General features: G+C 32.7%; 1 protein-coding gene across 3 annotated transcripts in view; it reads right to left on the bottom strand.

Annotated features, from left to right (window-relative positions):
* The window catches only part of Ccdc14 (coiled-coil domain containing 14), a 57,472-nt gene that overhangs the window by 14,691 nt on the left and 25,173 nt on the right, over positions 1-17,608 (bottom strand). For 2 of the 3 annotated variants that reach the window (XM_076868301.1, XM_076868303.1), the window contains 5 exons: positions 16,409-16,645; positions 16,202-16,296; positions 14,702-15,218; positions 12,240-12,381; positions 3,640-3,722 (listed from right to left, as the gene is read on the bottom strand). In XM_076868301.1, coding sequence (XP_076724416.1) covers positions 3,640-3,722; positions 12,240-12,381; positions 14,702-15,218; positions 16,202-16,296; positions 16,409-16,645 — 1,074 coding nt within the window. The remainder of the gene's footprint in view (positions 1-3,639; positions 3,723-12,239; positions 12,382-14,701; positions 15,219-16,201; positions 16,297-16,408; positions 16,646-17,608) is intronic. The other variant, XM_076868302.1, reaches the window with a different exon arrangement.

Below are 17,608 nucleotides of genomic sequence, written 5' to 3'. Positions count from 1 at the left end.
AAAAATTGATTGGTAAAAATTATGCCTTTCTTCTTCAGTTGAAATTATGTGCATTAAATTATTTTTACCTTTTTAAATTAAAGAAAAATACATGCACAAAATAAAAAATTGAAATGCCACAAGATACCAATAGATAATACCTAATGATTCTCAAAGAAGTATCTCTCTTTTTCCCTACCTGACTCTTCTCCCAGAGGCATCATTATTAATTTTGGCTGTCTTTCTTAAAAACCTTTTGCGAATAGTATATAATCTTATATAAAATTATACATATATTTAAATATAAAAGAATTATACTATACCCAGTTTCTAACACTGCCTTTTTTCCCCCATAAGACTGTTAGGTATCAGCACATAGACTTATCATATTCTTTTTCTTAAAAACTACAGAAGTACATGGTACCATTTCATTTAGCAAACACAAGCTTCAGTCAATGTTTACCATGTATGAGACACTATATTAGAATCTGGGTACACAACAGTAAATAACATGGACATGGTCCCTGATCTCATGAAGCTAGTACTAAACAAGTAAATACAACTCAAAAGAAAAGAGAAACAAAAACAACCCAATAAAGTAAATGAATAAGAGAATAAAAAGAGAGAAGCTACTACTTAGAATGACAACCACTGATCTCCCCATTTCCATTCATGACCTTCCCTCTTTCACCTTCCTTTATCCCCCACCTTTTGTTCACAGTAGAACCAGAATGATCTATCTGAAGTTACTCTCAAGAAAACAAATACTTTCATGATATACTTGTTCTGCTGAATGCACGTATTTTTCTTATTGCTTTGTAAGAGATATTAATATATTAACAAAATTAAGCTCATGTCATATATTGCAAAAAACAAATTCCCCATTTTCTTGATGTTTTTTGAATGTACTTTGCTGTTCAGAAATCGAAAAAGAATTTTTGGAGAAAATGTTATCTGTTCCTCTGTGACATCTGCATTTACATCAGACTTTGTCCTGAGAACATTATTTTGAAAGTTCTCAATTAATAACTTCATAGCAAAGGAAACAATCAAGAACATGGAGAGCCTACCTGAATTAATCCCCAAGATATATATAAAGAAATCAAAAAGTATATCAACAACAACAACAAAAATAACCTAATTAATAAATTGGCAAAGGAACTGAACAGGCACTTCACAGAATACAAATGATTAACAAATATAAAAAAAAGTGTTCAATATTTCTAGCAATTAGAGAAATGCAAATTAAAACTACACTGAGATTTCATCTCGCACCAATCAGAATAAAAATTATAAAGAATACAAGTAACAGTAAATGTTGGTAAGGATGTGGGGAGAAGGTACAGTCATACATTGCTAATGGAACTGCAAGTTGGTGCAACCACTATGGAAAAGCAGTATGGAGACTCCTCAAAAACTTTGAATGGAACCACCATTTGACCCAGTTATCCCACTCCTCAGCATTATATCCAAAAGACCCTAAAATCAGCATACTACAGTGATGCAGCCACAATAATGTTAATAGCAGCTCAGTTCACAATGGTTAAGCTATGGAACCAACCTATGTGCCCTACAACAGATGAAGAGATAAAGAAAATGTGGTATATATACACAATGGAATATTACTCAGCCATAAAAAGAATGACTTTTACGGTAAATGAATGGAACTGGAGACTATCAATCTAAGTGAAATAAACCAATCCCAAAAAATCCAAAGGCCAAATGTTCTGATATGTGGAAACACATCAAGGGGGGCAGTGAGAATAGAAGTTCACTGGATTAGACAAAGGGGAATGAAGGGAAGGGAGGAGGATGGTAAAAAGAAAAACAGTAGAATGAACTGGACTTTACTTTCCTATGTTCACATATGAATACATCACCACTGAAACTTCACATCATGTACAACCACAAGAATGGGATCCTAATTAGAATAAGTTATACTCCACGTAGGTATAATATGTCAAAATACACTCTTCTGTCATGTGTATCTAAAAAGAACAAATAAAAAAAAAATCTAAGGAAGATAGTAGAGGAAAGGGAGGAGGGATAGGAAAGGAAAAAAAATAGAAATGATAAGGTTCTATCTAAAATGAGGGCTGGTAATAACTATTATAATAGGGGATGGTGACATAGCACAGTTGGTAGAGTGCTTGCCTTGCATGTACAAGGCCATGGGTTCAATTCCCAGACCACACACCCACACATACACGCACAGACAAAACCTATTCTAATAGGCACTGTTGACATAAAAATTTTCAGTTCCAAACTTTCATTGCTTTTTCATCCTCAATTGTATTCATCAGGAAAACAAAAAAACAAACAAAAAACCATAGGGCAGAGAGGTGGGAGGGAAAGGTAGGAGAAGGGGACTTGTAAGGATGGTGGAATGTGATAAACATCATTATCCAAAGTGCATGTACGAAGACAGGAATTGGTGTCAACATACTTTATACACAATCAGAGATATGAAAAATTGTGCTATATACGTATAATAAGAATTGTAATACATTCTGCTGTCATTTATTAAAAAAAAACCCTCGCTATTTAGGCAAGAGATTCTACAACTTTTCATTTATACCCTATGAAAATAAATCTAAACTGCGTAGTTCTTCATCAATCACAAATATTTTTCATTGACTACTGCAAGAAAGGAAATGAGGCAGGTTTTGTAGCACAAACAATGTAGTATATAACCACAGCAGGCAATAATAATAATAATAAGTCTCATTTTTTCCCTTCTAATACTATTAGTTTTTATTTCTCTATTAACCTGTGACCCATAAGGACAATTTGGTGGCTTGTGCCTGTTGTCCCAGCTACTGAGGAGGCTAAGGAGGGCGATCTCTTGAGCTTGGGAATTTAAAAAACAGCCTAAACAATATAGTTAGACTCTGTCTCAAAACAACATAAGGATAATTTAGTGATATTTGTTAAAATTGCGATTGCATATACTATTTGGCTCATCAGTTCTATTATTATAAATCTATCTTGCAAAATGCTCACATATTTGTATAAAGATAAGAATCTTTCAGGGGCTGGGGTTGTGACTCAGCAGTAGAGCACTTGTCTAGCATGTGCAAGGCCCTGGGTTCAATCCTCAGCACCACAAAAAAACAAATAAATAAAATAAAGGCATTGTGTCCAACTACAACTAAAAAAATAAATATTAAAAAAAGAAGAATTTTCATTGCATTGTTGTTTGCTTTGAGGAAAAGGGGTGAAGTATTCAGATGTCTTCCAGAAGATCTTCAATATATTATGGTAGAGCCACATAAGCAGAAAATAAGTTATCAAAGAAAAAAATCGAAAATTTATGTATTTTTATAGGAAAAAATGTTCACTATGTATAAAATGAATAAATGTAAGCTTTGAAAGAGTACATAAAGCACACACTCAATTTTTAAAAATTTGAAAGTACATATATAATTTTATTGTGCTTGGCACAATATACACCTTTAGTAGAGATGTATTACTGGGATGTAGACAGCACACTAATGTTTTATTTTCCTGCACTATTTTCTGTTTTAATATGGAGCACCATACCTATTTTTAAGTTGATTGGAAACAAAGAAAATCCACTGGACAAACTAATTTATTTTTTTAAAATCAGCATTTCCAGAGCCACTAAGATTTTAATAGTTTTAAAGTTCTTTTACCTACATTCATGGTTGCATTCCACAGGGCCAGATGTCTTTTGAGTGTTTTCTTGTTCTCTGAGTCGCTGGTTCAAAATTCTCAATTGTCTGAAAGGAAATAATGAACTATGAATTTAAGAATCCAAGCCCATTTAACAGTAAACATTATAATTATGCATACTAATGCACCAACAAAAAAATTGAGAAAAAAACAAAAGCAAACAAGACCAAACAGTGATATACAAAAACTACTCAGTAGAATAGTGGAAGTTTGGCATTTGTTTTTTGGGGATTGGCTAACTTCACTTAGCATTATCTTCTCTAACTACATCCATTTACCTACAAATGCCATGATTTTATTCTCTTTTATTGCTGAGTAATATTCCATTGTGTATATATGCCACATTTTTTTTAATCCATTCATTTGTTGAAGGGCATCTAGGTTGGTCCCACAGTTTAGCTATTGTGAATTGTGCTGCTAGAAACATTGATGTGGCTGTGTCCCTGTAGTATGCTGTTTTTCAGGCTTTGGGTATAGACGGAGGAGAGGGATAGCTGGGTCAAATGGTGGTTCCATTCCTAATTTTCCAAGAAATCTCCATAACTGCTTTCCAAATTGGCTGCACCAATTTTCAGTCCCCACCAGCACTGTATGAGTGTACCTTTTTCCTGCTAACACTTATTGTTGTTTGTATGCCTAATAGCTGCCATTCTGACTGGAGTGAGATGAAATCTTAGAGTGGTTTTGATTTGCATTTCTCTAATTGATAGGATAATGAACATTTTTTCATATATTTGTTGATTGATTGTATATCATCTTCTGAGAAGTGTCTGTTCAGGTCCTTGGCCCATTTATTGATTGGGTTGTTTTTTTTTTTTTGGTGCTTAGCTTTTTGAGATTAGTGTTCTATCTGATGTGTGAGGAGTAAAGATTTGCTCCCAAGATGAAGGCTCTCTATTCACCTCACAGATTGTTTCTTTTGCTGAGAAGAAACTTTTAGTTTGAGTTCATCCCATTTGTTTTACTTTTTATTTTTTATTTTTAGTTGTTGATGGAACTTTATTTTATTTCCTTATTTATATGTAGTGCTGGGAATCAAACCCAGCGCCTCACGCATACAAGGCAAGCGCTCTACTGCTGAGCTACAACTTTCAGCCCCCAATCCCATTTATTGATTCTTGATTTTAATTCTTATGCCACAGGAGTCTTATTAAGGAAGTTGGGGTCTAATCCCACATGATGGAAATTAGGGCCTACTTTTTCTTCTATTAGATGCAGGGTCTCTGGTTTTATTCCTAAGTCTTTGACCCATTTTGAGTTGAGTTTTAGGCATGTGAGAGATAGGGGTTTAACTTCATTTTGTTGCATATGGATTTTCATAGTGGGATAGGGAGCAGGAGCATGGACAAACTCTAGAATAGACAAACTCTAGATAGGACAGAGGGTTGGAGGGGAAGGGAGGGGGCACCGGGTTATAAATGATAATGGAATGTGATGATCATTATTATCCAAAGTACATGTATGAAGACATGAATTGATGTGAATATACTTTGTATACAACCAGAGATATGAAAAATTGTGCTTTTTACGTATTATAAGAATTCTAATGCATTCTACTATCATATATAAATAAAAAAATAGAAAAGCTGGGCAGAAAAAAAAAAGAATAGCGGAAGTTCATCTCACCTCCAAAACAAAAAAGACAAATACTGAGCAAAATAACAACAAAAACACCCTACAGCCAGGAGCCTGGGATAATTCCAGCCAGCTTAACTGCCATATCACCAGCTACTCTCTTCTTCCCTGCTTTCAGGGTTAGACTTTAAAAAAGTAATTATTCTATAAAAAGTGATATATGAAAAAATAACCCAAGATAATCTTCTAAAATGGGTGTTACACATGCTATTGCAAAATATTATGTTAAATTTTTCTCTCTCTCCCCCACCCCATTTTCTACTGTTCTCTTTCTTTTCTTTTTTGTTGTTGTTCTATTCTTTTCCCTTATATCCCTTATTGCTATTTTCTTTTTCTGCTTTCCTTCTCTGCATCTTCATTACTGTAGTCAATCATCTACTTTTTAAAAGATCAGTCACTATGAACTAGATACCTGCAGACCACTGACTACTAATAGATAACTTTCTGCTTGATGTTTGTCACACACTGGCAAAATTGGGAAACAGAAATATATGCTTCTAGTAATTTCCTTATTAGATGGAAAAGTTAATGTCTATTTAATGAGAATGTGAATAAGTAGCAACCTTGCCCAAAATGAACTTCACAACATGTAACTTTTCACCAATAGGAACATACAAAAGTGTTTACTTCTAAGAAGGCACTGCTTAAAAAAAAGAAGTTATCTCTAGCATCTTTCTAGAATAACTTACCTTGAAAATATCTGAATTAAAATATTTATTTTTGTTATTGAATCTAAAATGATAGTACCCCTACCTCATTATCATTCATGTGTATTAAATACAAAATATACAAACAACAAAGCCCAACAATGGAGTTTTAGGAGAGAAATCTAAATAATCTTTAAGTGAGAAAAGCATTCCTTAGCAAGACTCAAAATCCAGCAACCATCAAGGAAAAGAATACAGGATTTAAGTACATCAAAATTTGAAGCTTATTCTAGAATTGAAGGCTTAGAAAAAAATTCCTACCATATATATGATGGGGAAAGGGTACACAACATTTAAAGAGCTTCTACAAATATAGAAGTCAACCTAGTTAAATGTGATAAAGGACAGAATAGGCCATTCACATAAGAAATAGAAATGGTCTATAAATACTTGAAAACTGCTCAATCTGAAAATTTAAAACAAGGAAATATATTTTGATCATAGGATTGACAGAAATAAAAAGAAATAACACTTTGTTGGTGACAGAATAGGGAAATTAATGATCTCAACTAATGAGAGTCACTTTAGATAACAATTTGGCAATATTCAACAAAATGTAAAATGTTCATAATCTTTGACAAAATAATTCTACTTCTAGGTTATCTGTCCTAAGAAATAGCTGTACATGTGCAAAAGCATCTAAAACCTTGTATATATAAAGAAATATTCATTATTTAATAATGACAAGTTGGAAACACAATGTACATAATTATGGTATATACATAGACTGAAATATTAATGCACAGGCATTAAGAATAAGAAGATATCCATATACACTGATATGGAAAGATATCTCAAACACATTAATGATAAAGTGAAAAACCACAAAGTGTAAAACAACAGAATTCTGATTTTCTAAAAAGATTTTCCCTTTATAACAAAGAGTATAGAACTAGAAAAGGTAACATACACTGGTGACCCAGAACATGCTCCTTTCAGTATCTTTCAGAAAATCAGCAAGTGCCGAGGCCCTCTTACACACCAAGTGTGTAAGAGAAGCTTTGTTGACAATCTTTTTGTATGTACCTGGTCATATTCTTCTTTTCCCAAACACAGTCAATTCGTCATTCATTACAAGCCTTTCATCCTTACCCTCCTTCTCTCAACAGGATACTTTCCTATTTTCACAAAAATAATATGGTTTGAGACTGACTTTATCTGCATGCATATTAACCCTCAGTTCTTCCCTCTGGTTTCAGATAAAGAGAAGTCTCACCTGCACCCAAAATGCCATCTCCTTTTAGACTCTCAAGGACCCTGTTTCTATCCTCTTCCCTTTAGTTCTGTGTCTGCAGCTTCTCCCACTTGGCCCATTGCTATGCTTGAGATGCAAGCACAATGCAACTCCTTCCACACTGGAAGTGAAAACACTTCAGCCAGCTTAACTGCCACATCACCAGCTACTCTCTTCTTCCCTGCTTTCAGGGTTAGACTTAATTTTTCTATAAAAAGTGATATATGAAAAAATAACCCAAAATAATCTTCTAAAAATGGGTGTTACACATGGTATTGCAAAATATGTGTTAAATTAAATATACTTGATTTTAACAAAGAAAGGGAAAAACTGCTGATATTTAGGCAAATTTTTTCAATTTACTCATTTTTACATAGGTTTATTGATATAAAACTGACCTCTGATAAACTGCCAGAGTATTACTGGAGCACAGTAACAAGATCTAGAATTGAAATGTAGACTTAGAAATAATTCACTGAACACATTTTTATTGAGCTTTTACTATGGATTTAGCACTTTTATAGATACTGGAGACAACTGTAATAATAGCATGTAATTTGTTATCAGCATATAAATGGTAAATTTACCAAAAAGGTAAATTACTATACATTTTGACATATGTGATGAAACCATCACAATTAAAATATTCACCACCCTCAAGTTTTCTCATGTCCTTTTTCATAACCTCCCCTTTCTAGACAAGATTTATAGATTTTGCATTTTCCAGAATTTCATATAAATGGAATCAACATACAATGAATATTCTTATACCTGGCTTATTTACTCAGCATGATGATTTTGAGATTCAACCATTCTGTCCCATGTATCAACAATTCCTTCCTTTTTACTGTTGAGAAGTATTCTATTGTATGGACATAATACCATCTATTTATCCATTCACCTGTTGATAGACACTGGGGTTGTTTCCTCTGAATATTCATGAACAAGTTTGTAAGGATAACTTTCACTTGTCTTGAGAAACATTTAGGGATGGAATTGTTGGATCAAACAGTAGGTATATTTTAATTTCCAAGAAACTGCCAAATTGTTTTCCAAAGTAGTTGGAAAAAAAATACCATTTACTTTCCTACATACAACGTGAAAGTTCCAGTTCTTCCACAAGCTCACTAACACCTGGTATGATGTTCTGAATTTTTGTCATCCCAATGGGTGTGCCTGGTATCTCATCTTGGTTTTAATTTGCATTTTCCTAGTGATTAATGATGATAATCATCTTTTTTTGGGAGGAGGGCAGTTAGCAGGGATTGAACTCAGGGGCACTCAATCACTTAAGCCACATCTCTAGCTCTATTTTGTATTTTATTTAGAGACAGGGTCTCACTGAGTTGCTTAGTGCTTTGCCGTTGCTGAGCCTGGATTTGAACTCTCTATCCTCCTGCATCTTTTCATGTTCTTATTTGATATTCATATATCTTCTTTGGTGTAGTGTCTGTTCAAATATTTTACCCATTTTTAAACCAGATATTTAAAAACGGATAGTTTCATTATCGAGTTCTGATAGTCCTTATACTTCTAGATACAAGTTCTTTGTTAAGTGTTTTACAAATACTTTCTCTCAATTTGTTGCTTGCCTCTTCGTTTTTAGTACCTTTTGAAGAGCAAAAGTTTTAATTTTAGTGAAGTCCAATGTATGCACTTTTTCCTTTCTCTGTTTTAAAAAATCTTTGCCAACTCAAGGTAACTAGTTTTCTTTTATCATTTATTCTAGTAGTTTATTTTGAATGTTATATACGGATCTCTCCTATATTTTTTTATCTTTTCCTGGCTTTTATGACATTACTCTCTTAGCTTTCCCACTATTTCCCTTGTTGCTCCTTCTCAGGCCTCTTTCACAGGTTTCTCTTGCTGTGGTCTTCCAGTCAAGCTATTATCACCCAGCAATTCATTCTTTGCTGTGTTGTCACTCTATACCTTTTTGGTAAATTTACCATTTATATGCTGATAACAAATTACATGCTATTATTACAGTTGTCTCCAGTATCTATAAAAGTGCTAGATCCATAGTAAAAGCTCAATAAAAATGTGTTCAGTGAATTATTTCTAAGTCTACATTTCAATTCTAGATCTTGTTACTGTGCTCCAGTCTTACACATATCTCCAGATGGTCTAAATGACACATTTAGTATAGTATAAATCTTAACTCATGGGCTCTCCCATTACGTCTTCTAAATAAAAAAAATAAAGTGAAATTTAAAAAAAAATTAAACAAATCTATTCTTCTTCTACTAGCTCCCATCTGGAGGAATTATGTTACTATCTGTCAAATTATAAAGACAAGAAAATCTTAATGCCACCCATCATTTTTTTGTTCTGTGTGAGCCTACTGGTGGTCTTCTATTTGAGTTTACATTCAGGAAGTGGTCTTAAAATCTAAGTTGCCTTATAAATATTAAGGCATTTCCTAGTGTGACAGTACTTAATAATAAGTAATATCCTACCCAGCTCCCACCCAAGATATTAGTGAATGTTCCAGGGTTTTAGCGGTCAAAATAAAAGGGGCTCTACAGATATTTTATGGGTGGGGACCAGGAAAGAGAAAAATTGGTCAACTATTCCATGTCTCACATAAAATCTGTCCAATTCAAAATGCAAAAAATGCCAAGATTCCATAGAAACAATGCTTTTTTTTTTTTTTTTTAAGATGTCAATAAACTTTGAGAAAGTTCTGGGGGTCGGGGATGGGGGAGTCACTTCGGTCTACAAAAAAACATGATGTTTCCCAATGTCTAAACACAAAAAAATTTTTTTGATTGAAAATCATTTCTGAATGAGCTTATACATTCTAGTTTTATTTGTAATTATGAATGATTCCAAATAAAGATTATGAAGCAGCACAAAAATCCCTACATTGCTACTTGAAACCTCATTCTGCTAAAAGGAGCAAATTACATATCTGACCAATTCTTCATTTTTCAGTAATTTTATCTTTGAAAAGGTCAAGTGAACAACAGTGACAAGAACATTCTATATAGTCATTGCCCTTTAAGGAAAGAAGGCCTAAAAAGCTCTAGTACCAAGTCTAAAGAATTAGATTAGTCATCAATTAGCTTAATATCTTTTTAAAAAAATTAAAAATAATTGGCAGCCAATAAAATAATAAGCCTCATTTCCTTGAGTAGCTTATAAATTAGCAAAATAGTAGATTTATAAAATGCTCTAAGGAACAAAAATAAATAAGAATCACTGATATTTCCATGGTGACAATGTTAAAATACATAATATTCTGAGATTAACTTACAGTATGCTTAAGAAAACAATCCTTTGATAATCATTGCTTTAAATAATATGCATGTTTATTTTGACTGGCTTATAGTATGACTGACTCTTTCGTTTCAAATAATACACCTAAATAGTGATAGGTAAATGAATTTCCTAGTGGAGGCAATATATAAGTCAATAAATTAGAATTCTTCTCTCTAAAATCTAATTGCCTTGGATTTGAGTCTTGATTCCAACAAGAATTCAACATTTCTTAGCTATGTGATCTTGAGCAAATTACATACCGTTTGCTTTGATTTCCCCATGTATAAATGAGAATAGCAATATCTACTCATAGAACACTGTGAGGATTTAGAGATGACACATATAAAGGACAATATCCTCAGGCTGCGGTTGTGGTTCATTGGCAGAGCGCTTGCCACGTACATGTGAGGCACAAGTTCAATCCTCAGCACCACATAAAAATATTGTGTCCATGTATAACTAAAAGTAAAAAAATTTTTTTACAAAGACAATAGCCTGATCTAAATGTAGCTGCTGTTAATTACCATTATTATTTAGTCTTGGTTTTAAAAAATTAACATTGTTATAGAATCCCTTATGTCAGGACTGGTGACAGAATTTAAACTTGGCGAGTCTATCACGTATCAGATATTTTACGTACACACAAACAAGATTTCTAGAAAAATAACACTAAGAAAGTAAATCTCACTAGGTATCTCGCCTGCTTAGAATCCAATCAATAAAATTAAGCTACTCTCCAACCAAAAATCCTATTTTTTTTTTGCTTTCCAGTTTCTTAAAAAATCTGTGCAGGTCCCTAAAATCCCATGTTATACAATGATTAAAACTCCTGCAACTGTAACACTCAGGACACATTCACATTGTAGTGTTGCAGAAGCACCTGAAAGTAAATGTACTCTAATTCTCTGTGAAGTATATTAATAGACACTGGAATATTGGCCCTGATGGTCATCACCAAAAGATTCAAAATTAGGATATTATTAATATGTGGTGACTTCTTCTACATTTTGAGATAAGATCCCTGATTTACATCTTTCTTAAACAATTATTCCAAAATGTTAAGATGGTCAAAAATAAAAATAAATCCAAGAATTTAAATGAATTTTTTCCCCTAAGTTTAAATGTGATAGGGTTACATACTTACTCATATCAGGTTCTACTTTCCTTTCTAGGAATATGGAAGTCTGGAAAAATTATGTGCCTCGAACATTATGTTAGGAAGAGCCATGTACCTTGTTTTAGCCTACAAAATATTAAGTGGTCCATGGCATATAAGAATGCCCCATGGCTATATCCATATTCTCTTTTTCCTAGAAAACACACACTGATACTATGGTTTCATGAGGTAAAAGGAACCTAGATCCTGAGTCAAAAGATGAAAAAGATCTCCAGTGACCCACGACGATGTCTTGCAGTGAGGGAGAACTAAACATTTCTGTACTATGCCTCTGAGATTTAGACATATGTTACAGTAGAATAATTATCTTGTCTATACACTAAACCAGGTGACAGAGGTTTAAAAAAGGTGGAAGAAAATAGGTATTAGTAGGCAGAAGTAATGGAAAAGTTAATTAGAAAATCCTAGAAATCTTTGGGAAAAAGTGGAATACAGTAAGACAGCAAATCAATTTTTCTTATGAAGTCCTAGATTTTTCCATTGGGCACCATCATTCTAACTATGAGACATCTTTACTTACACACAAAAATATTCGAAGAGCAATTACCTTCGTAACTGAGCATTTTCACTTCTCAATGGCTGCATAGCCAGTGCTATTTCAATTTGAATATTTCTGTTTCCACTTACTGCTGGAAGCCCACATATACATGCTTCTACTTCTGTTATCAATCTCTGAATTTCTGAATCCTCTATAAGAGACAAAAGAAATGAGTAAAATTAATATTTTAAACTGATTTTGGACAAGCCCATTGGTACGTATAACTATAAAAGAAAATCTTTATAGGTATGTTCATACTTGGCTATAAATACATTTTAATTCAATTATTTATGAATTTATATACAAATCCCATTTTCCTCTTTCCTGCTTACTTAGAAAAATTCTAAAGAAATTAAATCTAGTAAATTAAAGGTTAATCTTAAATCAATAGCTTATATTTTTTCATTTGAGTCAAGGAGGACAGTAGTTTACACATATCTGCTAATTCACACTTATCAAAGGTCTATAGTGGACTTCTGAGTGCTATAGGGTTTCCTAAAATTGAATACAGTACAAACATGAAAAATTCATGTTATAAAAATTAAATGATCCTGTTATAAAAATTAATTTATTTTAGGTGACTCATTTTGCAAATACTGAGGGATGGCTTGCTAAGTTTCGTTATTTGATTTTATAAAATAGATTTAATACAGCCAGCCACAATTCTAACATTTTGGTTATTAATTGTGCATAGTAAATATTTTAAGAAGTAGCAAACAGATACAGGGGTATATTAGCTCTTTTGTCCTTTTTATTTTTGTTTCTTAATTCTCAAATTTTCTGTGGACTGGGAATATTTAAAATTACCTATTAACCAATATCAAAACATTCGATAGGTTGAAAGTATATTCAAATTACAAAAACTTATTCAACTCCACAAGCATTTTAACATCCTAATGAAAAATACATGTACACAGTAAACAACTATATCCAATCACTGAGCCATCTTCTATAGTCACTGTGGACTAACTGTGTTTGCTTATGAATTTTCAAGGGACAGACTGGGGCCTTATCCCTTCCTAGATTATAGCCTTAGTCAAATCACTTGACTCTTTTTTAAAAACTAAATTAATCTTTTAAAAAGATTAATGCATTTAAATTGACCAATAAGCATATATTTATCACATACAATATGTTTTAAAATATGTATACATTGTGGAATGGGTAGCTTTACTTCATATACTTATTTTTTGTAATGAGAACACTAGAATTCTCTTGGTAATTTTAAAGAATGCAATACATTTTTATTAACTATATTCACCATGCTGTACAATAGATCTCTTGAACTTATTCCTCCTATCTGAAATTTTGTATCCTTTGACCAGCATCTAAATTACTAACTCTTGAAGCCTGGGTCTCTTCATGGTTAAATGGAAGTGATAACAATACCTCACTGGGTAGTTCAGAAGATTAAATGAGATGCTGTTCTCCAAGCCTCAATATACTCATCTGTAAAATGGGGGAAATGATGGAACTTCACAGGGTTGCTGTGAAGATTAAATGAAGTGATTCATGAAAAATATAGCACAAGGCACAGAGTAAGTGTAAAAGAGTGATAAATAATATCATTATTACCATCATTATTATGATTAAGTATTTGGTTAGGAGAAGAGTAATAATTTGATGGTCTGAAAACACAGCAATTTTAATTTGCTAAATATGTGGCTGTTCCTGCAGTATTTTATGATTATGAGTATGTCTGTCTGCAAATGTTATATATTCAGTCATTACTTCCATAATCAATTACCATGTTTTTCATGATGACAAATTTGTAACTCATTCAAAGCAAAGCCTTACTTTGGGGGGGCGGATATATATATATGTATATATAAACATACATACATATATATATATATATATATATATATATATATATACACACACACACACACACACACATATATCTCAAATTAAATACATCCTGGCTCAAAGACATTATTTTTAAGAGAAAAATCCTAAAACCAAACTGAAAAGAGATTTGGGTTACTTCTCAAAGTGCAATTTGATGAACAATATAATAGTTATTAAAGAAATAATGGGAAGGAAATCTCTGTGTCTTTTTTAAATAGGAAAATTAAGCAATCTACTCCATGGAGTTAATCATTTTAAGGGGTCTTCTAACCACTCTAATTTTATCTCTACAAATTCTCTTTAACTGAATCTTTTCAGGATCCATTTGGATCAAATGGAATGAATACACACTTGCAAGCAAAACTTTGAATGCTTACTATTTCCCAACATGTTTCAAATTCATAGGAAGGAAGAGATCAAAACCTAAAAAAATAAGAATACCACAGAAATTTCCTTATTAGTTCAAGACATAGTTTCATGAAAAACACCACAAACTTCAGGGAAATTATTCTAAATTTGAATCATAGTTAGACAATATGACACAGCTATTTAGCATAATACCATACTATACAAAATAGGAATGGTAATAAGTATGTAGTATGAAGAAAGTACTCATCTACCTTGTTCTGCTACCAGAGCCTTGAGTTCTCTCAACAAATATTTTATAGTTCTAACTTTGTCAGCAGTCTGGTTCACATTTTTTGCCTTCTGTACATCCTTGACTGTTTTTGTATCTTGCACATGTATGTTTAAATACTTTCCTTCATTTGTGGCCTCTCCAATTTGTTCTCTGGCACATCTTTCTTCATTAGTGGCCAAGAAAGCTAGCTGTGATTGAGTGGAGCTTCGGTGTGTCTGACTGTCCGGAAGAGTTTCTTTTTCATGAGATTGAAACAGAGACATATGTGTTTGAAAACACTTTAGTAGGTCTGCTTCCTTAGGAACTCCTTGTTGTGTCAGAATCCAATTAGCAAGACTTGGCTGCTGAAATGTTGGAATAGCCGCTTTTTCAGTTTGGGGCAAGCCACATGGAACTCCAGGACTGATATTAAATGAATTCCTTGGGCCATCAGAATAGTTCACAGAGATTATTTTACTTTGTGATGCCGACTGGTTATCATCATCAGTTTGAACTTCCTGAAGCAAGGGGGAAAAAAAAAAAGCCATCAAAACTGTGAGCATTCACTTAGTGGAGGCATTAATTATAACAAACTCAAACGAAAAATATTAGAAAATAGCTTTCAAATATTAGAAACTAACTTTCTGTTATTTTCAGCTTAAAAGCAAGCTGGATTTCTCCAGTTTACAATAAAGATTCTAGTTTGCAATATGGGAACATTATAAGGTTATGACTAAAATAGATTGTTTACATACTTTAGAGGCAGCAAAAATTTGTCCACTTTTGGATCAAAACAAACATTTGCAAATTGGGAAATTGCATTGTAAGAAAATAAGCTCAAGGGGCCAGGGTTGTTGCTCAGTGGTAGAGCACTTGCCTAGCATGCGTGAGGTACTGGGTTAGATCCCTGGCACCACATAAAAATAAAAAGATGGTATTGTGCCCATCTAAAAATAAAAAAAAAAAATTTAAAAAAAGAAGCTCAAACATACAAAAAGCCTTTGCATAAATATACTTAGAGAAATATTACAGAAAAAAATTGGCTGTTACTTAAATACATATGTAGTTGGACTATAGTATATCCACAAAATACAGCATTAACTACTTATTCAGAAAAGATACAAACATGCTTATAATAAATGAAAAGCATATTTAAAGCTATAAATTTAATTATAACTCTTATTTTAAAAAGAAAGCAAGCTTAACAAACAGAAAACAAAACCTACAAAGATAATTAAATGACTCGAAAGTACTATATCAGAGTGCAGCTGTGCTTGGTTGATGGGTATGGTTGATTTCTTTTTTCTACTGATTTCTTCCCCTCATTCTCGCTATTGTTCTAAAACAAAAGGTCAAACTTTTCTAATAAAAAAATAACTTGAAAAAATAATTGTTTTTTACATACTAGCACATTAAGAATTAATAAAATTCAATATTCACTCCTAAGATGCCAATTTCTATAAGCAAACTATCACTTGTGTAATATAAAAACTGTACACACAGAATGAACCACTGGAGGGCAGGGCAGCCGCTGAGGTGACCAGGCTGGGGTAGAGGTAGAACAGCCATAACTAGAACGTGATGTTGCCTGATATTCTAAAAAGTAAGAGGAGGGAAAAGTCATTCACATATCGCATTGTTTATATAATAATGAAACAATTTAATCACAGTTTACATCCAGTATTTAAAAAACATCATTCATACTAACCAGAACCAGACTCAGTATGGCAAGGTGTAGCAGGAATTCCATTAGAACAATTCTTCGAAGCCAAGTTACTCATCATTGACATCTGAGTCTGCACATGCTCACAGAGGGCTTGGTATATTATTGGTGAATACATTCTATAATGATCTTGTATTGACCAATCTTGTGCTATGCTTGATGTGTCTCTTTCACTTCCAGCAGAAGCTTCATTAAGTATCTGCTTTTTATTATCTGAAGATACTAATGGAAAAAGGAAAAAAGTTCTTGCGATATGATTCCTCAAAAACATTTACCATAACATCTTAGGGAAAAAAAGGACTCTCAAAAGTAGTTCAATTCATCACACATTTTACAGAAGGGCTTTAGCATTATTATTCCCTAAAGAAAAACACCTGAATTATTTTTGAAAGTGGTGAATTAAGCTTTTTCCAGTCAAAAATTTATGCTAATTCTTTAATAGTCCTCACTAAATGCTCTTTGTAAAACCTCTCCTTCAATTATAATATCTGTCTTAAGGGTATTGTATTTTAAAATCCTTCACTTAGTTCCTAGTCCAGTTTATATTCTCAAGGGAAAAGGGAATAAAAAAGAATATAATAATCCTGATGCTTTAACAATTAAAAAATTAGGAGTTTTGAGATCAATCAGTAAGAGTGAACTTATACACCAAAAACAACACTTAGCAAATGCAAAAAAAAAAAAAAGATTAATTCCTTGTATCTTATCAGATCAAAATGGAATGAAATTAGAAACCAACATGATCAGACCCTACAGAAGTTATATAAACACATGGAGATTGAAAACATGGAAACTGAACAATATACTTTTTTTTAAAGTTTTCTTTTTTTTCTTTTTTGGTACTAGGGACACTTAATCACTGAGCCATATCTCCAACCCCTTTTTAAATATCTTTATTTTATTTATTTATTTTTAAATGTGGCGCTGAGGATCAAACTCAGTGCCTCACACATGCTAGGTAAGTGCTCACACTGAATCACAACTGCAGCATCCTGAGCAATACATTTTTCAATGATGAATGGGTGATAGATGAAATCAGGGGAGAAATTTAAAAATTCTTAGACTCAAACAAGAATAGTGATACAACATACCAGAACCTCTAGGACACTATGAAGGGAGTTCCAAGACGAAAATTTATAGCTATAAGTAAGTACTTACATAAGAAAATCAGAAAGATCCCAGATA

This window comes from Callospermophilus lateralis, chromosome 10 (genome assembly GCF_048772815.1).
Source record: "Callospermophilus lateralis isolate mCalLat2 chromosome 10, mCalLat2.hap1, whole genome shotgun sequence".
NCBI classification, from domain to species: domain Eukaryota; kingdom Metazoa; phylum Chordata; class Mammalia; order Rodentia; family Sciuridae; genus Callospermophilus; species Callospermophilus lateralis.
The sequence above is the reverse complement of the archived record's forward strand: the minus strand, read 5'-3'. Positions and strand labels throughout refer to the sequence as shown.